The sequence below is a fragment of the Amyelois transitella genome, chromosome 17 (genome assembly GCF_032362555.1).
Source record: "Amyelois transitella isolate CPQ chromosome 17, ilAmyTran1.1, whole genome shotgun sequence".
Taxonomy (NCBI): Eukaryota; Metazoa; Arthropoda; class Insecta; order Lepidoptera; family Pyralidae; genus Amyelois; species Amyelois transitella.
Window position 1 is genome coordinate 8,221,899 of NC_083520.1, and position 26,751 is coordinate 8,248,649.

The 26,751-nt window shown below is 34.5% G+C and overlaps 1 protein-coding gene across 1 annotated transcript; it reads right to left on the minus strand.

Annotated features, from left to right (window-relative positions):
• Positions 1 to 1,011: 1,011 nt before the first annotated feature.
• Positions 1,012 to 6,690, minus strand: LOC106134220 (trypsin-1-like). The gene is made up of 6 exons (XM_013334213.2): positions 6,593 to 6,690; positions 4,897 to 5,074; positions 4,316 to 4,432; positions 2,213 to 2,379; positions 1,685 to 1,836; positions 1,012 to 1,222 (listed from the first exon to the last, which is right to left on the minus strand). Exons 1-6 carry the CDS (start codon positions 6,654 to 6,656, stop codon positions 1,019 to 1,021), a joined length of 882 nt encoding a protein of 293 aa, XP_013189667.2. The 5' UTR covers positions 6,657 to 6,690; the 3' UTR covers positions 1,012 to 1,018.
• Positions 6,691 to 26,751: the final 20,061 nt, after the last annotated feature.

Sequence of the window (26,751 nt, forward strand, 5' to 3'; positions counted from 1 at the left end):
TAATTGTACAACTTACAGTAATATCACAGATATTTCTTTGTAACACATTACTTATAATTCTTGATATATTTAAATAAAAAAATGTCCAATAAAACTTAATTAAGCCTTGAGTTTGTTTCACTTATAAACATGTCAATTTCAATTGATCTTAATTGCATTGAATGGTCTCCAAATAATCAATTTGTTGTCAACCTGATTAACCCAAAGATTTATAGCCGGCAGGTCGTTAAATACTTTCCATGATAGTAAACTCAAATCAACCTTAATAATTCATTCTAAATTATCATAATTAGGAAATAGCAGATTATCTTTTATATTGTAACAAACCAACATTGAATCTGTAAAATCCTAAGCAGGTACTTGTATCTTTAAGATTTATTACCTGATAATATACTAATGTAGTATGCAGGGATCGTGGCAAGTGGAAAGAGGTAGTCTCTGCCTACCCCTCCGGGAAAGAGGCGTGAGTTTATGTATGTATGTATGTAATATACTAATATACATATTTATCTTGTATGTATTTATGCATTTTGTTTGTATGCTTACACTTGTGCACTTTACCACAAACTTAAAGTTTTCTGTTCGGTCAACTTTTTTTACATTTTGTTGTTTAATAAAGTTTTTAAATAAATAAATATTTATAGGTTAGGAAATTCATTTCATAACTATTTACGGCACAATTGCTTTTATTTAGCTAACGCCTACACTAGAGTTGGAAGGGCCCTGAGATACAGATGTAAATCAAGTTCAAAGGCCTCCTGGTGCTAGGAACAGCAGAATTTAGAATGTTTTATGGTAAATTCTCGCTGTACGTATAATTGTTGACTAATATTTGAATTTTAGGCTAAACACTGATTGAATTCATGCCTCTGAATTAAAATTTTAGCCAGAAGATACATTTGTGTTATATTCGTTAATTTAAGATGGTTGTCTCTCAAAACTGCATTTTATTTTTGGATTTACTATTAAGTAGACTGTAGACACTTTTTTATTCAAGTTTAATGACAACTTTTCACTTTCATAGACGCCTTGAATACCAGCTCAGCCCGGCTCTAGCATTATCGTTCTCAATGCTTTGTTTGATCCAATCGGTGAATCTGGACACGCGCGTGTAGACCCCAGGCATTCGGGCCCTGGCACAGCCGCTCCCAGTGGAGACGACACCCACTACCATGGCGTGGCGATTGTCTTCTCTGAACATGAGTGGACCACCGCTGTCAGCCTATAAACGCACGTAAAGAAGTTGTTGAGAATATAAAATTTATGGAGACTTTGAGGTAAATGTGATACGGAACTATCAATAAACAAGGTACCTAGAATCGATTGTTTAAACATAACATATAACATTACATATCATCACGTCTACATCCCCTGCGGTGTAGACAGAGCTGACTGAAAGGCCACGTTCAGCTTAATGATAGATCTTTACCGATTAGCTAGAAACTGATGTATGGGTTCGGTCTGATCCAAAAAGCTGGGTAACAGCGTAGTGTCATTAATATTTTTGTGCCGCTATAATTTTTTTGATGTTATGATAAGCCTATTCTTTTATGGAAGGCCCCAAGCTAGAGAACTATAGGTAACTCGCAACTGGTAACAGATTCGTACAGTCCCTATTCGGAAGTCCAAGGCAAGTGAAGATATATTAAAATACAACAAATTTTGGTCTAAACTGAAATCTCACCCAACAAGAATCTCTGCCACCTTGCTCGTGTCCCGCGCACATCTGAGTGGGGATGACCTTGACCTTGCTGCCTTGAGACTGGTACCAGTTGTTGCACTCTTCATTCGTCACTACCACCACCACCGTCTTTTGTAAGACGTTGGGTCTTGACCCTAGATAAAAACAGAAATTTTCTTACAACCGGTTTTTTAAAAAGTTATTAACTTTTCATATCTTTTTTATTTCTAACTGGCTTTGTTTTCCAGAGAAGCCCATGTTTGACCTTAGCATTCACTCAAAATCCTGTGGTTTAGCCGTGACGGACAGACATATCTTTGCATTGCTCATATAAGTATGGATTATAGTACATAGCTTTCGCCTGCGGCTTCGCTCCCGCGATGATCAGTATGACAAGTAAGTTCTTGCGTCCTTTCTGAGTGATGTTGATGTCTAAGGCAAAAAGAAAAGATCTGTCTGTCTCACCCATGTCTAGCCATTAGGAAAGAGACGTGTTAATGTCTTTATGTATGTAGATAACTAATCCCTTACCTTTACCTCTGTCTTCATGGGTGAACCCCCACCCAGCCACTGTGGCCAAAGCGCCGCTGAAGTCTGTCGCGAGAGGCTGCGGCAAGCACGCAGGCCTTAGCTCATTGGTCCATTTCAGTTGTCGTGCTGTCTTCAGTAACGCCACGTCGTTGGACTTGCGGTTGCATCTGGGGACAGGATCAAAATCTCAGTATGAGTCTACACTATCAACATTTTTTGATATAAGTATTTTTAAGTTCCTAAGTAGGTGTATATATAAATACTTATAGGATCAGAAGGCCAAGTTTATTAACCTTTCCCTTAGTCGCCTATATAATGATGTGGTCCTATTCTAAACTGCCGGGAACTGCACGGCACAATCGTACTTTAAAAAACAATGTTTGCCATAATATTTCACCTAGCCCACGTAAAAAAGGGAACATTTCCCCTGCAATGAACCATCTCGAAATTATATTTAGATATCAAAGGGTTTATCAACGTGTAAAGGAAACTCGTCAGATAGGATTTTGACATTCATCTGGCGTAAATTTAATTTATCCTGACATTGGAGGACGCCCGTGGCTTCGCTTGGGTACTGAGCTGAACTGAACTCGGAAAAATAATCTTTTGTACATAAAATCTGAATGACTCTAAAACTTTGCACCTTATTACGTGTTTATTTTCAGTTCAGAGTTCTTAGAGTATAATTCATCTGTCAAATTTTACAGCTGAATTGTGACAAAACAACTAAAGAGAACTTGCCTAAGAAAAAAATAATGACACGAACAGACATACAGAAAAGCTTTCATAGTATTATTAAAATAAAACGGCGTACAGATAAATCAACTGGCTATTCTCTTAAGTACCTTTTAACTTAATTAACATTGACTGTTCTGAGATTAATTTGACTGGTGAAACATTTTGATTAGTTAGATACCTACGAGTATTTTAAGGAAACGTTTGCCTTTAAATTGGACAGAGAAAACGATGATCACACTTTGATTTATTTGCATGGATCGAAAGAAAATGTTACTCAAATTTTGAACGGCTTATTTAGACAGGTACGAGTATGAAGTAATGCAAAATATATCTAGGTGAAACTGAGAACAAGTGAGTACATATCGAATACCTTATCTACTCTACCGCTGTTTTTCCAGGACCACTTTATAGAGGCGATATCTTTTCACTTTTATTAAATACTCTATTATCAAATCTGTTGAAATTTTTATAGTCATTTGTCACTCAAATAAAAAAAATAACGTCATAAAGTCAAATTTTCCTTCTATCTATATCAGCCATAAATTCAAGTTTTCTCAACTGAAATATGAAATTTAATTACGACTGAGAATCTCTTAGGCATCTCAATTAAAATAGCAAACAATAACAGAATATCTCAGAACTTCATTGAATGTAAATTTGTACAACTGTTAATTATTAACAGCTGTCAAATAACGTTAACTTTTGAACAGATTAAATAATTTATTTGCCCAAATATAATTATTAGAAATTTACCAGAATAAAATTCACGCGTATTTTGACACCTTTGCAATTGGAATTAGTATGTGACAAATTGAAAACGAGTTAATGGTATATTTACTTCATCAGTATACATTTCTTCAACATTTCAGTCCGAGAGATCCCCCCGTAGTCCAAAAACTAGGATATTTTTATCATAGTAATAAAACTATTTTCTTCTATGACTACGCTTCCCTAGAAATTTCCTTCTTAGTCATCGTAACTATTTCAGTATCTTATCTATCATCACTATAGACGTTATTCCCGGTTATGACCTCTCCTTGACGAAGTGCGGTTCTGACCACAATCCAGTAGTAGGTAAGCCAGGTACCTTTTTAAACCCAGAGATTCTCTTATGATGTCCGCAACTATGCAACCTTACCTAGCTTAGATAACAGTTTGTTTGTTTTTTTGTAAACTCTTTAATGCACATTAAAAGAAATGTAACAATAAATAGAAAACAGTCATTGAATTTAGAATAATTATTATTATATAATTATTAAATAAGAATTTAGAATAATTATTATTTTACAATTATTATATAAGAATTTAGAATAATTATTATTATACAATATTATTATATACCAGTACGATGTGTACAATACTTACCTGTATTCAGGGTGAGGAACTATTCTGGAGAGTGGTTCGTTAGACTGAGACGACGATATGTCAGTCAACCCGACCACAACTGTCAATTGTTTGGACTTGTAGAACTCATCGAACACACTGCAAAAATAAACGGATATCAATTTGGTTAATTAAGTTTCTTCCAGGATTCAAGTGGAAAAAGGTACTTAATCAGTAGTGTAAAGTAAGAATATAGAAGATTTCATTATCATTTATTTAAAATCAACATGTTGATTCAATAAGACAATGGTAATCTAATTTCTATCATCTACACTACTCAATCTCCTGTCTAAAACTAATCGGAAACTAGTAGAAATCCTTCCCCTGTCGCTGTAGATACCTAGGTATCTACAGCGACAGGGGACACTTTTTCAATAGTATTCGCCTAGGCGAATACTATTGAAAAAGTTAACGGATTTGAATAAGTGATTATTAACACAAATCTTGCAGTATCGGAGTCTTCCAAGCACAAATCTTGCAGTTGTCTTCCATCAAAGTCCAGCATCCCAGGGGAATTCTTTATAAAAAATCAATTTCATCAGTATAGGTATGTATATATATACCTGCAAATACAATGTCCAGCAGTCAACAACCACTGGTCTGTCAGCACCGTAGCGCCACATTGATGAGTCCCCTGCCTCCAGAGACTAGCAGCCCAGGGGAACTCCGCTGGCAAACTGTCTTCTCCACCTACGATACGGCCGTGACGGGCAATATCGATTCCGCATTCGACATCGGCTACTAAAAAAGAAGAAAAAAAGGATAAGGATAAAGAATAGTCTCAGCTTATAAGTCAGTCAGTTGGTCGGCTAAGGCAATATTTTGTACGTTGTTTGTCAGGCTTACAAAACTGGGATTCTTTTTAGGCGATGGATTAGCAACCTGTCACTATTTGAATCTCAATTCTATCATTAAGCTAAATAGCTTAACGTGGCATTCGGTCTTTTCAAGACTGTTGGCTCTGTTTACCCCGCAAGGGATATAGATATGTATTAGGCGAAAACTTCGTCTTCCGCGAGCACCATATAGTATTGTAGCCTTTTTACTAATACAATATCAGACCTGGATCATGTCAGTAATTTGATGGAACCTGAGTTTAGAAATGTGCCATATAGCATAGTGACAAATTTTATAAAGATGTACAAGTGTGTAGATGTGTATGAATTGAGGATGTATATTTTATAAAGATTTACAGATGTGTGAATGTGTATATACACATGATGTCAAGTAGTTACAGCGTGAAGAGTGGACAAACAAGCAAACATATTTTCCTTTTTATAACATTAGTATGAAAGTATGGTTATGGAAATACCAACAAATGCTTCCTTTTAGATAAAAAAAATATCCGTTATTAATTCAGATATAACATCATTGTTGGCTTATTGGTTCTGTTTATACCATAAAGGTTAAAGACTGAAATTACCGGAAGGACTGAAATTATTTATTTAGATTAAACAAATGAGAATTTACTTATCTTAACTAAAACTTATTCTAATTAAGAAAACCGCGCAGGGTGTTGTCCGCGTGTAATAAAAATGTTAACACCAATGGAAATTTACTGTGCGAAAAATCTTATCATTTAAAAATTATACTGTAGATTACACTATTATTAAATATATATTCTATTTTTTCTACAGCAAGAAGTGTTTATTCCATCCATACTTATTTTTTAACATACTATAGGACCTACGTATGTATGCCAAAATAGAAATAAATTTATTTTCAAAGTAAGATACAAGGTATCGCTGACTGATCGCTGAAGCGGTATTTGTACTACCGCTTCCAAAGCGCAGGCGTAGATGAAGCGGCGGAACAAACAGTATATGTACACTGCAGCATTTTGTTTGTTTCTCTTCATTGCACAAAAAAATGTTTTTTTTTGTCTGTTATGACTGTCCGTTAATGCTTTTACAGCTAAACAGCTGGATCAATTAGGATTAAATTTAGTACGGACATAGTTGGTTACTCGCATTCCTTTTTTTTCTGAAAATTTTCAAGGGTGTGAAGAAGTCCCTCGTGAAAAGTAATTCATTCATATATTTTTAATGTAGACAATATGCATTCGTCCACGATTAAGATTCGATATTTGTAAATTGGTGTCCGGTGAAAATGCTGCAGTGTAGTTTGTTCCGCCGCTTCTTCTTCACATGCGCTTTGGAAGCGGTAGTAGTTATAATTAGATATAAGTGATGTGATGTCAATAAGTGATACCTTGTATCCAATTTTGAAAAAAAATAGATTCTATTCTTAAATACTTACGATTAACGAAACATAATCCACAATCCATAAACAACACTAGAACAATCACAAACAAACGACACATTTCCTCTGCGACAAATTATTATCTGTTGATTGACACTTAGATACAAGTGTATATATTTCCTCAACTCAAAGTGGGTCTAGGTTATATTTATATGTCTGTATATATTTAAAAAAAAGTCCTGAAGTCTAACACCAGCCGTGTCAAAGTGCGTCCAATACTAAAAGTTAAGTGATATAAATAAGGATATATAACTTCTATGATTTGTACTGAAGTGACCCTCCTTTGCATTTGAAGGTCTGACCCCTATAGTTTTAGTGATGGGGCCGCACGTTTAAAAGTATCGATAGATTTTTGTGCACAGCGGGTTTCGCAGGTAAACTCGTAAGTGACGGTAAATGTTAAACGTTATTAAATTTCTCCTTAACAACATATGTACATATATATATAGTCGTCTATAACCAGACAGTAGACAGAGTCGACAGTCTCGAAAAAACTGAAAGGCCTAGTTTAGCTGTACGGCTTCATGATGGAATTGAGATTCAAATAGTGACAGGTTGCTAGCCCATTATATAAGCCTATCCCTTAGTCGCCTTTTACGATATACATGGGAAAGATATGGAGTGGTTCTATTCTAAAGTGTCGGAAACCACACGGCACTAAACGGTTTGATCATTTACAAAATATTAAAAATGATGAAATAAAACGCATTTTATATTACTTACTCGCATCTGCTGAATGTACAACTATTATGTTAGTAACTACGTAATCATTATAACAAAGGGAATTATTCTTATTTAGGTGTATTATTATATAGCAATAAGTTTGGGATAGTAAAGGTACGATAAATATAATTATTATATTCTGCCAAGGAGGTTTAAACCAAAGATTTCGTAATGATAGATAATTAAAATTACAAATAAATCCACAACCTTGTGGCATAAATGAAAACAATGAAAACTATTTTTGTATTTTGTAAATATTCGTTACGGCGGGCTTAATTTTCTCTGACTTGTATAAGCTATGACAATAATAAACTTTTTATGAACTTTTAATCAATAATATTGAAAATGATGGTGATTATCTACGAGATGGCGATGACATATTAAAATATTTAAATGAGCTGACATATAAAAATAATAATAATTAAATGAGCATTAATTTTAGTACACGCTGATTTCCTTTTGAGTTTTTGAATGTCTGTGCCAGGAGGCTCCTCTCTCCATACATTGAATAGTTATATATCAAAAAAATTTTGCTATTTTTTATCAAAATTAATTAAGTGTTTGTGTGTGTAATTTAATATATTTGTATGTAAAACCTTAGCAATTTTTGTTTGTTTTTACTATTCAAGTATTTTATCGATGTCGATATTTTATTGGAACAACACTATAAAGAATTCATTGTCAGGTTCGCGCAACAGCCTCGGCTGATAAGAGATAGGAATCGCGGAACTGTCATTTGTGTAAATAAATGTATTTTGTTATCAAAATATTTCTTTTCAATGTCAGGTGTAAGTAAGTTGTGATATGGTGACCAAATTTTATGTTTTTACGAATTTATTGAAATTTGCTTGGCTACTTTATGTATTTAGTAAAAAAGTTTTGGAATGGGGAGTTAATGATTTTACAAATAATTATCAAAATAATTTTATTATGCATTAATAAAAATATATATTTTTTTTTGTATCTATAAATTATTATTTTTCATGTATCATATGAAATTCCTGATTACTGAATTAATATTTCGTTCGTTTTTATGTCAGCTAAATAGGAATTTTTCAAGTATATTTTATAATACATAATTTTAATTTATATATACTTAGTTATTTACTTTAAATACTTTCATAATTTACGAAATGAGTGACCTCTCTAAAAATCTTTACCATCAAATTCATGTACTCATATTTCTAATCATATAAATTAGCATTTGTCGCGCTAAATACCTATCTTCAAAATTCCGTAATGATGGTCTCCTCATGGTAATGAGTATAATAATAATTATTGTATTTAGTTGGTCAAGTGCATTGGAACATTTTGTTCATTAGCCTGAATTAAATGATTCTGATAGAGATTATTTTTCAAGGATTCCTAAACGTAAACGTTCGCCTAACTATGATAATAGAAAGTAGAGTTGAGTTTACATACCTACTTATGTGCATCTTTTCCTTAGGTAGACAGAGATTATATATTTCTAATTGCTAAGAACCCTGCATAGTGTAAACAGTCTCAAAAATTAGAAGCAGATTGTTTTCAATAGAAAGAATAAGATCACATTTTTCACAGTTTTAGTAGACGGCGACTTATGGAGAAATACCTACATGTAATAGTACGGTAACTGCTTACTGTACCATATATAACATTAAAAACAAAATTAAACCTGTAATATTTTACTGAAAACTTTGATTTAAATATAGAATAAGCTTTCATATTTTCTAGCCAAATTTATCGTAAGAACATCGGTTTATAATCAAACTAATAGTAGGTAAAGTAAAAAGTCTTTTGCACATGGCAGCGGTAGGCCTTGAACCGTGAACCTGCACATTACACATTTTCCTTTAGTCGCCTTAACCGTTGTTCTACCGATCCTTTATGAGTAATACTCGTATACATGTAAGATTTATTGAAAATATTCATCTTAGCTTCACTGCGGAGATGAAACGGGAAATGTTTTAGAAGTAACTGAAGAAAAATGATGCGGTCGGAAGTCGGAGGGAAGGCTGCTTTGCCGTACTCGTAACATTGAAAAATTTCATATAATTATTAACGGAAACTTTTATTTTTAGCCTCTGTAACCTTGTTACAAAAATGGAAAAAAATCTTTTTCAAAACTTCAGTTTTTGAGAAATTAACTCAATGTTGTGAAATCTCTCTACTCGTGCAAGCAATCCTTTTTTTTATTTTAAACGTATTGTTTTTTTTTTCATTAAAAATTTAATTCAATTTGAACCTGTAAGGTATACTTATAAAACCAATAAATTGACAAGAAGAAAGGCGGTTAGAGACCTCTTTGAAACCAATTTTTTGAGCATCAATTCCTCTTTACTGCGCCCGAGGGGCAAATGTCGTTTCGGGAACATAATATACATTTCTAATATAAATTCTTATGCAAATTCCATGTAAATCAATAAATAGTAATATATACGAGACATGCGGGCAGAGCAGGCAAAGTACGGCGGCCTTCCCTCGACCTTAGTTTAGAAGTTATCGCCACACGAACACACACACATTTTTCCGCAATTGCACTTCCTTATTTTATTTTTAGCTGTAGGTCGCGAAGGTCGTGTAATTTGGGATGGTCGTGGTTTTACGGTTTCCGATCTAGTATAGAATATAAGGATTTCAATTGAAACAAACACGATCCATGACACCTTAGCTTGGACTAGATGACAGTGCGCCTATCCAAGATTTGGAAGTTATGAGGAATTAACTTTGAAGAAGAATAAGAATATAATAATGAAAAAGAATAGTGCCGTGTGGTTCCCGGCACCAATACAAAAAAGAATAGGACCACTCCATCTCATTCCCATGGATGTCGTAAAAGGCGACTACGGGATAGGCTTACAAACTTGGGATTCTTTTTTAGGCGATGGGCTAGCAACCTGTCACTATTTGAATCTCAATTCTATCATTAATCCAAATAGCTGAACGTGGCCATTCAGTCTTTTCAAGATTGTTGGCTCTGTCTACCCCGGGAGGATAAAGACGTGACCATATGTATGTATGTATAAGAATAATAAATTGCAACCATCTAAATCTACTGCAATTAAAAAATAGGTGTACTTGTATAATTTAATACATGCATTCTAATATATAATCACGTCTATATCCCTGAAGGGGTAGAGAGAGCCAACAATCTCGAAAATACTGAAAGGCCACGTTCAGCTGAATGACTTTATGATGGAATTGAAATTAAAATAATAATCCCAAGTTTATTAGTCTTTCCCTTCATCAGCTTTTCCGACAAACATGGAATAGATATGGAGTGATCCTATTCTAAAGTGCCGAGAACCACACGGCACTATGATTTATTATACTCAGTTAAGTTGTTATTGTGTCATGGAATATGTAAGAAACATTGTTATTGAATTCTCTGAAGTTAACTCAAGTAACAAACACAAATATTACGTGCTTCTGTTTCGGTAGTGTTTCCTGCTACAACATTCTAATTATAATTTGTGCGTGTTATAACATACATCTAATTAATATTAACTGTTGCAAAAATATGAAACAGTTCGACTTTTTCATTTCTTCCTTTTGGCGTTAGTCCCGGTCAGATCCTGAAATCTCTGAAGAGGGTATGCATCTAATTAATACTAACTGTTGCAAATATATCTTACAGTTTAATGGACTTGAAGAATCCGTGCTTCTTCGACCATGGTCCTAAATTTGGTAGGTCAGGTTTTTATACTAAACGACTCTTACGTACGTCTACGGCCTTTGTGAAGAAACTTTATTGAATTATTTTTTTTATGAATACAGTAAACCTATTTGGGATCATTGAATACATCATGCTCTCCGAATGAGCAGCTTGGATGTTTATCTATATAAATATTTTTTATGTAATAGACTATCGATAGTACCTATCTCGTAACAACAGTTTCGAACTTACTTCGAGGCAACTCAATCTACAGATTGACAAATCATACATGATTTGTCACGTATATAGTTATTTATTTATTCATTCTGTTAACATGGCCATGATTAAACCTTTAACTCAGAAATGTCGCTCATACATACATATTCCGACTCCCTTAAAACTCTCTTGAAATTTTATTACTGCATTAAATTCATTGTATTGAAGATTCATAAAGAACACCAGGAATAACATGGCATCCATTTGCAATAGTAAAACAAATAAACAATTGTGCAACCTGCTGTGTTTTGATTTAATTTTACACATCACGCGTTCACCAAGTGCTGTAAGTCAGGTGTAATGTGGGTTTCAGTTTATAGTGGGTTTTCGTTTTTTAAATTTTTTTATTTCTCCCACGAATTTAAAGCTAGAGGGACCATTAGACCGGTGGGACGTTGTTGGTGGGTCAACGAGTAAAAATCGCACTTAATTATTGTTTGTAAACTATTTTCTTTTCATGTAAAATAAAGTGTACATAAAAAGAAATGTGATGATGACAATGGCGGACTTATCCCAATCGGGATTTCTTCGAATCAACCAAAATATAAAGGAAGACCCATAATCAAACAGGCAGCGCACATTAAAAGCATTGAGGATGCGTTACAATGATTAATATTGTAAACATGGCATTGTCATTATTAACGCAAGATTTGTACGTACGGTACCGTATGGTCTCCTTTGGTCTACATCTACGAGTAAGTAGCCCGCTATCCTTAGGCGGCTACATAATAGATCTCGTGCCTACAGCTAAATCCACGCCCTCTTAAAAATTTTATAAGTACCTACCTCTAACTATACGTGAGGGATTGTGGGAACTGTATTTTTTATATAATAATCCTTTATTTTAATAGTGCATCAACGTTTCATTCATTTAAAAATAACCATGTGACAGTATAAATATGCAAACACGGGTGTGAATCAAAGTCACCGATGCATCGACATTGTCCCAATTGAATGCCCTTCGCCATGGCAGTGTAACACATCCGATGTTTTGTATGCGCCGGGCGCATTGCCTTCATGTTATGATAGGTAAGGAGCGACGCACTATGAAACTACATATAAAATTATTAAATGTAATTGAATTATATACTATAAAATATTTTGCCCCTTTTTGTATTATTACTAGTACATACATACATACATAAAATCACGCCTCTTTCCCGGAGGTGTAGGCAGAGACTACCTCATTCCACTTGCCACGATCTCTGCATACTTTCTTCGCTTCATCCACATTCATAACTCTCTTCATGCAAACTCGGCGGTTATTACTGGTATATGCAATTAAAACCCTTCCGTGGGATGTTCCCAAAAAAATAGTAAACACCCGCCTGTGAGCGGCAACCGTAAAAGGTTTTAAGGGCAGTATGTTACGAAATAGACTGACATTAACTTTATTATGAGGACTTGGATGTTCAACAATGATTTGTTTACTGTAACTATTGCCCTTAAACACTTGATTACGTAAAAAATACCAGTTTTAACTTCTGAACTAATACTAAAACAGCACCAAAGGGTCGTGCGGTTCTCGGCACTAATAAAAAAAAGATTACGACCAGTCCATCTCGTTCCCATGGATGAGGATAGTCGCTTCGTATATAAACCTGCCTAACCCAACTCAGGATTAGTTTGAAAAGGCCTTCCGGGCCTCTTTTCAGAGAAGAGTGGATGTAATCAGTATTACGCTAGGGAGATGAAGAGTCAACAGTCTCAAGAAAAATTAAATTGAATCTTAAAAAAACCTCGGCCAAAATTTTTAGTTCCTTTAAAAAAGTAAGAAATAATAAAAGAAACTCAATCTTTAAGTACCTTAATACGTGTAAATGTTTCGCGTTGTGGGACCTAATTAGTTCATAATTGTTGCACTTTGTGAAAGTATCTCCTTAATTATTCTTCTTCTCCTTCCAGGATTTTAGACTCGGTTGTATCCGTACCACTCTAAAGAGGAGATCGGAGTATGCCTTTGACCACGGCTTCTGGATTGTGTGAGTCAGGTTTTTACACGAAGCGACTGTCATCCGCAAACTTTGCAGGAGAAGCTATTGCTTGAATAATTTGATTATTCTCTCTGTCATCTCTGTGTGTCCCGGTTGCACCCTCCACAGAAGTGCTTTGGGGCCTGAGGTCCGTCTTAATAAGTTGATTTCCTCATGATATATTCCCTCACCGTAAGAGCATCGGTTAGTATTCAACTATATGTACATAACTTCGATTATTATCATTGGTACTACATGGCCGAGGTAGGATTTGAACCTGCGCCTTTCTGCGCATCACGTATTTTTAACCACCTTACCGTTTCGACCACCGACCCTCCTCATTGTTACAATCATGTAAAATCATGAACAAAAATGCATTCAATAATACCTTTAAAATATACCGTTCAGTTCATCTGAATCTGTTAACAAACAGGTTGCGTCTGCGCATCATTCGCCGGTTGACGACAAAAATGTTGGACAATTTGAAATTTTAATACGATTTCATGTTTATGTCGATTTTGGCTGTTACTAAACCGGATGAGATTCATCAATGTTATATTCCAACTGCATAATTCATACAGTTTAGAAGAAAAGTGTGGGTTTTAAATCTGTGGCATTAGAGTCTAAATTTGAAAGATTTCATCTTTTTTGGTCGCAGTGGTAACGTGGTAATCTTATGAGTCCAATTCGATGAATCGATGTAAATAGTGAGTTTTTTTTTGAAAGACTACTGGACAAAGAAATGTCGTGGACAGGTGAATCCTGTATTGTATTAAACACAGATTTCACAATCGTGCGCGGAACTTTTGATATAGTATTATTATTAAATATGTAACAGGTAAGGTGAGTGTCCACACTGTAGATTTTATCCTTGATGTAACTTCTTATAACAATTTTCCTATATCATCGTATATAATATTTTCACAAAAAGGACGAACGAGTGAAACATGAATGCGGATCACTACACAACAATAAAAACTAAACGCTTAATTTTTTTTGCTGATTTATTTAGAAACAAGTACCTACCTACTCAAATTTCACTTACGATTTTGCTGCAAATATAAAAATATAAAACATGTTAATATTAAAAAAAATAATTAAAGGAACAAACGTACATAATTATACACATATCTATTCCTGATTTGACCTTGCATGTAGCTGATAGAAGCCTTATTTCATAAAAATATAAGCAAGTTATGACTTTCTTTTAACTAAATAAATATAAAGAATAATTTCACCAATGAATATAAAAAAATAACATGTGAACTAGCCTTAACCATTCACATTTCCTAAAAAGTAGTAAAATATTCCGATGGATGCGATTGATGTCATAGCGGTATATACATAACAAATTGTTTGTATGTTTGTGTGTACGTAACATTAAGTCCCGTTAGTATGGACAAGGATAGAGTAGCCGAAATTATATTAGCAAATTTCTGTGTTTTGATCGTAATATAATTATGTTAAACTAAGTTTCCTTCTAGACCCCAATTTATGTTAGAAAGGTGGAAATGGAAATTATATAAAAACTAGCTTTTGCCCGTAGCTTCGCTCGAATTAAACGCCACCTACAAAAGAATACAAGTTTTTCGCAAATGGGTAGTTTTTCCGGAAAGAAAAGTGCGTATGTTCTTTTCCAGACTCCTAATAATATATACGCAATATTTCAAGAAGATTGTCTCAGTAGTAAGTTAGATAGAATACCCTTTATCGGACATAAAATTATCACCATAAATGTATCCTAAACTTATGTTAAGGTAACATTACCTTGAGAGATTTCATAACACGATAAAGGCCGCCTTTTGTACATACAAAAGGCGGCCTTTATCGTGTTATGAAATCTCTTCCAGGCAAGAAACCGCAACTGGATCCAACCCCAGAAGGATGATGGTAACCTATATTAAAAATATTGAATTTAGCATGATGTCACACCATATCATGTATTGCCATTCAAACTAAACGATATATACAGACATGATACACAAAAAACGCCTTTTGTTGACGGTCGAGCCCGAATCATCGCTCCCTCTACAAGGTGAATGAAATGAAAGAAACAAGTGAAAAGATGTAGGTACCAACCTAGTTTGAGTCTATGAGAATGAGGAGTGATACCCTTGACCGAACTTGATTCAATAATCTTTTAGTAAAATGTTATCTTTGTCGTTAAAGTCATAATCACTGAAGTATCTCCACGTAAAGGAGGTACTCATTACGCCTTTCAAAATCAAGTAGCACTTGAAATTGACAAAGTGTGGTCATAAACTTAGGGTTGACGACTTAAAAATATTTATGCGTTCATAGGTATAATCATTTCTTTATCCCTTGCGGGGTAGACAGCCAACAGTCTTGGAAAGTATGAAAAGCCACGTTCAGCTGTATTTCTTACTGATGATGTTAAGATTAAAATAGGGACAAGTTGCTTGTCCATCGCCTACAAGAAGAAGAATTTATTAGCCAATCTCTTACTTGCCTTTTATGTCATCCATGTGAAAGATATGTGTGTAATTAGGAGATAATCCGTTCTATCTCGTCTATGACCAAAATCCAGTAGTTATAAAATTTAGTAAGAGTGAGTTGACTCCGAAGAGAGGTAATGGATGGGGGAAAAAACGTGAGAATCTGCACATACAGGCAAATGAATGTGTACTGTAGCCCTGATCAAATATGATTTAGGTTCCCCTGCAAAGGTTGTGGAGGTCAGATGGAAGGTACATACACACAAACATACATAAATCCTGTTTCCCGGAGGGGTAGGCAGAGATAGATAGATAAAACTCTTTATTGCACCATAAGAGTAAAACATTCAAATCAACACAAAACAGATAGAGGTGGTACAAAGGCGGACTTATCGCTAATTCCAGTGAACCAGAGACCACATCTTTCCACTTGCAAATGGAAGGTGCTTCGTGTAAAAACTTGATTCGCCCAATCTAGGATCATGATTGTATAAGCGCACCCGGGCTCTTCTCTCTCTGAGGATGTAACCGGGACTAACGCCAGGAGGAAGAAGAGTTCCCTCAGGAGGGAGAAGCGATGCTATGTTTTAATAGAGCGATCGAAAAAGTAACTTTATCTTCAATGCGAAAAGAAATTTAAAAGTGTTTTGTGTGTACCTGCACACTTTATTAGAAAAAGTTAAATCCATGAGAAAGAGGTCCAACGTTCTGAAAACCACACGGCACTGGTTGCCCTTAAAACTAAGTGTAATGTTTTTGCGTCAGTTTTCAATTTTATACACAGAGCATGTCAGTTGGTGCTCTGAAGCTTTTACGGCCACAATTTTTATGTGAATTATAAATTTCAACCCTGCGATAAACTTAATTTTAAGGGGCGTTGTAAGCCTATCATTATATTTAATGTAGTTGAATGATCGCGTTTTAAACACAACGTGTAAACACAGGACATCAACTTTGTAGAGTAATGTATAGTTTACACTTAAATTTAATAGCTTTAAGTGGACGACGTGGTAAGAAAGACGTGTACAGATTGGTTCATTGGTTCTGTGGCATTACTAATGTAAAAACGTCATTCGATTATTTTTTTTATGTGTTCGCATCGAAACGCAAGTTCGCAGTGTCCGCTCGACATCAAAAATAAAAAACATTTTATACAATTTTTTTTAAAGAGTCCATATCCTGTCAGCAGTCCAATTTATTATAATAACTGCTTTTACATAGCAATATCTGAAGGTAGACCATTTATTTTTTCCTTTAGTATGGCAACGACGAGACTAAGCCATCCTGAGATATGATTACTTGATTGTGTGTTTGTTTGGTACAAATATACTGCATGTTCTTCTGCAAGCGGACCAAAAAAGTCCATAAAAATATATTAACGCATCTTCAATGCTTTTCATGTGCACTGCCTTTTTTATTATGGTATTTCCTTTATATTTTGGTTGACTGAAAGAATTGTACATAATTATACACATTTTTCTCATTCCAATGACTGTTCTGTAATTTGTTATATTTCATTTTATGTGCAATGAAGAGTTTTCAAACGAACAAAAATTATGTCGTCGTTCGAAACTTCGTTTAAGAAATTGCACTAATAGTTGGGGTTCAGTTGAGGAATGCAGTGGTTAGCCTACTTGCGGATCGTAGGTTCAATCTTATCAACGATTTGCCTTGGAAAAATGGCGGAGATAGTCAGCAGATACTAAAGAATAGTCTTCCTTTAAAAACAATTCATTTTTAGCTAACCAGCTTCTAGTATTTGTTGAAAGTAAAATCGTGATATTAGTAACGTTTAAGTACGAACATTTTCATGTTTAGATAGGCTTAACAAAGTATCTACTAGGAAAAAAATCTTAGATGCTTAATAAAAATTAATATCTAGGATGTACAAGAATATGTATTATTTTTAAATTTAAATTATTTTCTTTGATCATAGAAAAGCGTACCTAGAGTTATTCGGAAACTTTAAATCTATATTAATCTTGAATCTATGTTTAATTTAACTTTGATTTATGCAATGATTTCAAATACTAAATTTGAGCACTCCCTCTTTGTCAGCTGCAAAAATTTTGGGCAGTTTTGGGCCACTGATAGAACATTTATTTGTCTCATGTTGGGCTAAAACCTTTTACTACTGTGGTTTAAATAAACGTGATTGTAACATGCCCTTAGCGCCACACATGCTAGCACTGAGTGCGGCCCTCAAATAGGTCATAAAATTTAATGACATTCCGGCGATCGCTCGGCCCACAAGAAACGCAATTTTTGCCATCAACTCTTTATATATTTTAAAATGCTGTTTCTTTGTTGCGATTGTGATTTTGTAGTTGAATTTAAATAATAATAATATTATTCAATGGCGATACTAAAAAAAATTGTCTTCTTTGATTATAACTTTATAAGATTATCAGTAGTCAGAATGAAATCGGAGTTATTTTGAAAAAACTTTGAAAGTCTTGGTTTATTAAAAATCAATTTGATTTTATTCATCCATCACACACGTAAATCAACGAAATTGGCTTTTAACCTAAAAAGATAAAATTTTTTATTTTTCTTAACTTTCTTTAAAATATCAGAGAGTGAAGTGGTGCAAAAAATTCTAATGAAAATCGCAAATATATCGGTCGTGATTGCGAAACCGCGCCTTATCTAAATTGTCCCGTAATTATTTTAAACGCTTTAACTTAATATTTAAGGCGAAACGGATATTTTTATCGGTATGGAAACTTGGATTACAATATAATATAACTTAACTCAAGGAAGGTGTAAAAATTCTCTGTAATTTGTAATTTTTTTATATTTTTTTTTTACCACCTGGCTTGGAACGGGAGTGGTTTTGCATACAAATGACTTATTTTAGGATTAAAATTAAGCAGTTGATAACTTGATCGTGCTCGATGTTGCCAATGTTATAATCAGGATAATTTCAAAAGTACCTACCCAATATGTGTGAAGTTTATTAAATGGGCAATTTTATTTAAATTTGCGTTTTTTATTGTTTGTTAATAAGCGACCTTTAATACTAAGTGCAGTTTATTCCTAGTGATCGGAGTTCGCAATTATAGAGCAAGATGATTGTTACGAATATTATTAATGATGATATTTACTACAGAACGCCCGCGGCTTCACCCGCGTTATAAGAAAAATTCCGCAAATTTCCGTTATTCGAAGCGTTTTCTGGAAATTCTCCATTAGTACATTCCTAGACGACTTAAGGTACATATACAATGTTAAAGTATAGGGTAATTTCAAAGACCCAGTGGTTTGGGCCGTGCATTTTTATAAGATTGTCAATCAGTTAGTGTCCATTTTATTATACCTAGTTAGACTTAAAAGTTCGTTATCACTATCTCGAATTGGACAAGTTTTACATGAAGCGGCTCCCGTTTAATCTACGCAGCGCAACCTTTGCAGCTATTGCTCATGACATGATGTTTTTCCTCGCCGTAAAAGCATCGGTTAGCAATTTAACAATGTATTAACTACAAATGAGAAAATTGATGCCGAGCTGTGTGGTTCCCGGCATCAATAAAAAAAAAGAATAGGACTTCTCCATCTCGTGCCCATGGATGTCGTAAAAGCCAACTAAGGGATAGGCTTTCAAACTTGGGATTCTTCTTTTAGGCGATGGGTAGCAAACTGTCACTATTTGAATCTCGATTCTATCATTAAGCCAAACAGCTAAACGTGGCCTAACAGCCCTTTCAAGACTGTTGGCTCTGTCTACCCCGCAAGGGATATCGTGATATATGTATGTATGAGAAACTTTATATCAAATTTTAGTTAGTAGATTCACCGATAGGTGGCTGATATGAATTTATAGCGGGAGCGGTGAATCCGGCTCGACCGCCACAATGGGAAGATCTTCCGTCAGGCTAGATGTTACGCCTGGGGAACCAAGGGTCCGACGATATTGTGTCGGAGGTTGTGTTGAAGCTCTAATCCGTGAAATCTTTGCTTTCGCGATTTAGACTCTTCGCTGTTATTGGCTGACAGCATCGCGTGATTGGTTGTTGTGACTTGTGGCTTAGAGATTTCCCAGACATTTTTAATACATTTATACTTGTATATTTTTAACATGATAGTGTATTAGGTAGAAAACAATAATAAATCTAGAACGTAGTCTTTCAGTCTTTTCGTTACTCTCGGCTCCGTCTACCCCATTAGGGATAAAGACGTGATCATTTGTATGCATGTAATAATAAATGTCCAATCCAAGCAATAAGAAATAGTTTGAAACGAATCTTTTAAACTGTTAAACGCGAAACTTGAAACCCAATTTGAATGCGAGTAGTTATTTGAACTTAACAACTGGTCATTACAATACTGCCAACGTTAATATGCAGTTTCTTTCACCCTTATTACAAAATAATACGATTGAATGTGCGGTGTGGGAATGATAAGTGAAATTTGTAAATGTTAAGTGGCGGCTTTGTGTGAGAACTTCTAAATTGTATGGCGCCTAAGAAGTCAGTGACTCAAAACCTGACTTGCCCAATCCAGTTTCATGGTCAGAAGCCGCACCCCGGGTTTTGAAGAGGACGTTACCGGGAACAACCTGGGCTGCTCTCCGAAGAAGTTAGGATTCATCAGGTATTAACGCCAGAAGGAACAAGTGACGCAATGATTTGGAAACGGTTTTGATCAGGAGCAATTGATCATTCTTACTAGCTTCTGTAAGCGGCTAGGTTTAATTATAATAATGGAAAGCAGAGAGTGCAGTGAGTACTTATTTATTTTTTATTTTTTTGTAGAGAAAATCTATACTAATATTATAAAGTTGAAGAGTTTGTTTGTTTGAACGCGCTAATCTCAGGAACTACTGGTTCGAATCGAAAAATTCTTTTTGCGTTGAATAGACCATTTTTTGAGAAATACTTTAAGCTATATAACATCAACTATAACAAGCAAAGAAATAATGGAATATGTGAAAAAAAATTAATAAGGGATAATTATTCATCCTTGGCTTCAATGATGCCCAAAATAACTGTTCCACGCGGACGAAGTCGCGGGCACAGCTAGTCTTAGATACATGACACAGCTGATGATAAAAAGGAATGAGCAGTAGCTCTAATTTTGAATTAACTTGTCACAATATAAAATGGCCAGGGTGTACGTTATTAAAATCAAAATACCATGAAGGTTTAACAGGTATGTGTGGGTATACCAGTTTCAAATACGTTGCCTAGGGAGACAGGAAGAGGCGCTGGATTAAAAGATAAAAGATTCTAAAAAAATGCCGAACGTAAAGCAATCAGAGACCTAAATCATTATCTTGATCATTGCCATAAGTGTAAAGCAGAAATAATTGATCAAATTCCAATTCACATTAATATAAAGAGAAAAGATGCAAAGAAAAGATCGTTGTTTGTCTGTAAGGGATAAACTTAATAACGATTGAACCGATTTTGTATGCAAGTACTTTTAGGAATATCATTTTTTTTTAGAAATTCCCACGGGTGCGAATCCTTGCGCTAAAGCTAGTGCAGAAGAAGCGGCAACAAATTGCACTGCAGCCTATGCTCTAATTATTGTATATGCGAAAGTTTTGAGTATATTTGTTACTCTTTCACGCAATATCTACCGAACAGACTTGAAGTGGAGCTATAAAATATTTGTTTTATGCAAAATTGTTACTACACCTATGGGACATTTGACCTAAATAGTTGTGGTTTAGTGGCAAGATATTTGATATTAACTGTTAGTCACTTTAGTATGTTCCCTCTTTCAAAAGCCAGAGAGTGTCGGTGGTCGAATTGGTAAGGTTAATAAAATTCGTGATGCGCCCAGAAAGGCACAGGTTCAATGACTATTTTCAAAGTACATACATACATAATCACGTTTATACCCCTTGCGGGGTAGACAGAGCCAACAGTCTTTAAAATACTGATATGGCCACGTTCAGCTGTTTGCCTTAATGTTAGAATTGAGATTCAAATAGTGACAATTTGCTAGCCCATCGCCTAAAAGAAGAATGCCAAGTTTATAAGCCTAGCCTTAGTCGCCTTTTACGACATCCATGGGAAAGAAATGGAGATAACGTCGCGCGTTTTCTACGCGAGCTGGATATTGGAAATTGTTCCATCCGAGATGAACGCCTTACGCCAAAGATGATGCCACCAACTCTCAGTTGAAATAAGAAACTGACTATAAAATCACAAAAAGAAACTATAATAAAATTACATTAAAAATGTTTTCATAGATTTAAGTCATAAATGCCGTAATAAAATAGGTCTTGTACAATCATAATGAGAAATAGCGAAAGTATAGAAATAAAGCTGCGTTTTATTTCAATTGTTCTCATTAAAGTAGATTGTAAAAATGGTATCTTTTGGTGTCTAAAAGTGTCGCTTATTATTTTTGGGATTATTAAAATAAAAATACGGAGCTGTTTTTGAATAAAATTTGACTATAATTCGAAAATCGAAAAGTAAAAACAAAACACAATCGGACGCGTGCATTGCGTCTATGAGGCACAAAGGAGAATGGATAGGAGCTTCAACATAATGGTAAGGATGTTTTTGACTGTGTTTCACTTTATTTTTTAATTTATACTTTTATAATGAATGCAAAATTCAAATTTTTTATACATTATTATAGGATACTTCATATCGCTTAATAATTATGGTTTCACAACATTGGTTGACGTCAAATAAATTACTTGAAACTAAAAACGTTTGTGTTTTTTATTGAGAATAGTAGGTATGTGTAATTAGGAGAATATTTTCGAAATGTAACTGACTTCAAAAAAAGAAGGATATGTATTCAAAGCTGTTCTCTTTTTACAAAGGTTGTAACGAAATTTACTGCGCTGGAAAAAAATATGATTCTGAACGTCATCTGCCTTTGGTTTACATAAAGCCACTCTAGGATGATTTTGGCCTACCTTTTATTAAATACATAGCCGAAATTTTTCTAAGTATTGAATAAAGATAGGTTGGTCAAGGTTCGATGAGTCATAATTATTTGCATCAAGCATTATTTTTGTACTCTCACTATTTTGTGATTCAAAGTCATAAACTGCATTGAGAAATGGATATTATGAGTATTTAAATTCATAGAATAAAAGATTTAAATGTCAGCCTTTTAAAGTTTTAAGCTGTTTGTTTTTTTTCTACTTGAGATTATGATTACTACAGATTACGTGTGTCATATAAAAACCTATTAAATGACATATGTTGTACTTTTTGACCTTCACCCGGGAAAGTGTGGCACTCCTGGCACCTAATGTTTTTTCCAGGTTCAGGCTGTAAGGCTCTGGAATGCTCGTCCTGAAATGATTAGGAGAGCTCCTAGTCGCTCGGCGTTCAAACATGCAGTGAATGGGTTCTTCCTTCCGCAGATTACTTGTGAGCCGTCCTAATTTGATATTTTATTTATGTATTTGTAATTTATTTTGTATGTATTTTATGAATCTTGTATGGATTTATACATGTTTTTGTATTGTATGTATTTGAAATATGCATGTGCACTTTATCGCACCACTAATTTAAAGTTTTTCTATTTGGTCAGTCACGACATTAAGTCCGCTTTTTGTACATTTATTTTTGTGTTCTTTTTGTTTTATTATTATAATTCAATTATAAATAAATTCGGGAGTTTAGAAATGTGTCTATATCTAATAATCATTACATTTACCTACTTCTATTGGAGAGACATATCCATACAATATAGTAAATCCTAATCGAGCATTAATAAAATCATATATGGCGATAGAGAAATTAATCAGCCTTTTAAGTTTACCGGTTTTACGATAACAAACAAACAAAACGCACGCTATGTTGTAAATACTAACTCTTAACATTCCGCAACATTATCTAACATTACTGATTACATCACACATCTTTATTACTAAGGAGCAGGGTTGAAAATTGGTTATTTATTTGTTTGTAAGTAGCAGATATGAATTAGCATGATTTACAGTATGAGCCGATATCAGGATCTGCCTATTAACGCGAAGAGCTAAGGGCGTGGTCATATTGACGTGTTGATTACATCTTCGGTACCGAAACTTGGTTCTGAAGTGGTTCCGATACCCGATTATCGAGAGCTACTGACATAGATATAGTTAGATACCGCCGATAAAAACGTTTGCCGACATGCAGCTAATAGACTTCTACTCGTATTGCAATCGTTTTGGAGTGACACGTCGATTATGTTATGACTTATGACCATCAACATATTCATCTCGTTTAACACTATGACTGCTAAAACTCACTCACTCAAACACACTCAAAATAAGCACTCAGCTTATTTTGAGTAAGTAAAATTATGAGATCTTCCCCGTATGAATAATGTATGTTATATAAGTATTAAGGAAAACACGATTTCAGCAGAGAAAATGAACTAAAATTTGCAAGCATCAACAGAGCGGATTATGGGATTACGGACTAGTTCGACTGCTTTTTTTTTCGTCTTCATTTTACTAAAACAGCTCAAAAATACAAAATCTTTTTAAACTTCAATTTGTGCTCATAATAACAATTACGAAAACAGGTTCATTCGTCACACCTTTGCCACGCGAAGTTTGGCATGAAGGGTCTAGTTGGTCTATGTCTCTGCCGAGCCCGCTTAACCCGGGTGCTGTGCGGAGCTAATGAAATAATTTCATATGTAATTTAAGACGTCAAATTTTAAATTGGATGCGCGAAAAGGGATGTTTCGAAAATAATAAATTAATCGTTTCTCTGAAGGTGTAAGATTTGGTGTGAAATAAATGAATTTTGTGAGGGATTTTTCTCGGCGCCTTTTGTGTTTAACACGCGATTGTTTTACACTGTAAGGATTTATAATATTATTTAAATATTTCTTCCTTCTGTCGTCACTTGATCAAAAAGGGGAGGTTCTGGCAAAAGGTCAGGAGAAGGGTACCTTTCAACTTCTAAAGACAAGCTTAATATATACATTGTAGGTACATATAATAATTTGGTAAAAAAATATTTCTGTGCATTGAATATATTTTCCTAAAAATAAAACAAGACGAAGAAGTAATAGTAGTAGAGTAAGAATTTGATAAAAAAAAAACTGTGCGGGTACGGATTCGAATGAAACTTATTTTAACCGGCTTCAAAAAAGGAGGAGGTGCTCAATCCGAATAGCTATTAGGCCAGAGAAATATACTTAAAGGCTTTGATCATTTATCGTATAGGCTTATAAATGATTTAGAAAACTGAAACCTGGTCTATAGAAATGACACGTTTACAAAAATTGCTCAAGCCACGCGAACAGGTTATGGCAAGTGATGGAATGAAAGCATGACCGTTAATTAATTGAAAAGACTGTTTATTAAAAATACTGATAACAACAAGTACAAGGGCTCTATACTTATTTCTAGAAAAATAAGTAGTACTAAATATCTCTTTAGTTTAAGTTCTATTCTTATTTTTTCCTTGATGGTACATAAATAAATAAAATAAATAAATATAATGCGACCCTGCCGTAAATTATGTTTAAATTACTTTCCTACTGAGTATTTGCCGCCTGGTTATGAGGCTATAAAGCCATCTGCGTTGTAATAAAATATAGTAATTAGGAACCACATGGGCGCTGACCTATCGGTTTAAAATTAAGTCTAAGATTTACTAGCAGTTATAAAAGTGCCTGTAAATGGTTGTAGCGATGGGTAAATTGTTTTAAGAAAATTGCATTTTTGTATCGCAGTTTTTTATTAATAGGTAAAAACTCACCAATTTTGTATAATTCAATTAAATATTACATGCTTGCCATCACCACAGGACCTCTGAGTAACAGCCTGACGTATTAACCACTAGAGGCCGCCCGCGACTTCGTCCGCATGGAAACCCTATCAATCCCGCAGGAACTCTGGGATAAAAAGTAACCTATGTGTTATTCTGGGTCTTCAGCTACCTACATACCAAATTTCATGGTAATCGGTTCAGTAGTTTTTGCGTGAAATAGTAACAAACATCCATACAAACATTCGCCTTTATAATTGTAGTAGGATCTATAATTACATTAGTTTTCTCACAATTATTCTTCTTGACATTAATAGAATCAGTGAACATTCTTTTCATAGTATTTTACAACCAATCAATGTGGAGGATAAGAGCAACTACTGAACTACTATTATTCTGTATTGTAAGTCAGATTTAGTATCCTTGATTTAGATCGGTGACGGACTGTCCATTGTCAGAAGTTATAATTAAAACCAACCGTGCTCCTTGGATTCTGCGCGTGCGCCGTCAATTTTTTCTTCTTCTACGGACCGATTAATTAAATGGCACATAAAGAGCGATCGAAAAACTGATAGTACCACCTCTTTAGGGTTGAGTATTGAGACATTAATCAGAGAGAAATTGCCGAACTTTCTTGTCTGGTTATGTTCACGTTAAAAATTTAATAACTCGAATTAACAAAGATTGTATAGGTCCGATAGTGCCATAAAGGAGTTTAAATGTCGATAAAAAAAGTCGATAAATTGATTTTCATAACCAAATATAGGGTTAATAATGAGCATCGAGAATGTTACGTAATTTTCAGAAAGTTACAGCAGTTAACATTTGTTCCGTTCGAAGTTCAAACGGAACGGAGCTTGTGCACACCCTTGTGCAGTTTTTGTTTATTTGATAGCGGCGCCGATGCATCGCTAGCTTCCCACTGCACACGCATGATCCCTGCAGTTGGCTCGCGGCGCGTGCGACACGAACATTGCACCTCTAACCGAAACCTCGATCCTCACGATTACGCCACATCGATATCGGCCCCCACAGTGTAACCTCACCCTTACATTCCATACGTTCGACATTCAAAATTTTATTCACACGTCCGAATTTTGATGATGAATAATTTTGAACAGTTTCCATGAAAAAGGAAGTTAATGACAAAGGAATTAAGAACTATTATTTATCGATTGATCCGAATGAGTTATGGCCTATTGATACATAATAAATCATTTCCGGAGTGTTTAGATTAATTTAGTGGCTCGATCATAAAGAATAGTATACACGTGTCATTTGAGGGTCTTTGTGCATGCAACCTTCCACTTGTCGAGGTGCATAATTTAGAAATACATGTTCTTTGATTTCGGTTTCAAATTCGCGACCATTTTTCACAATCGCATTGAATTTCAAATAT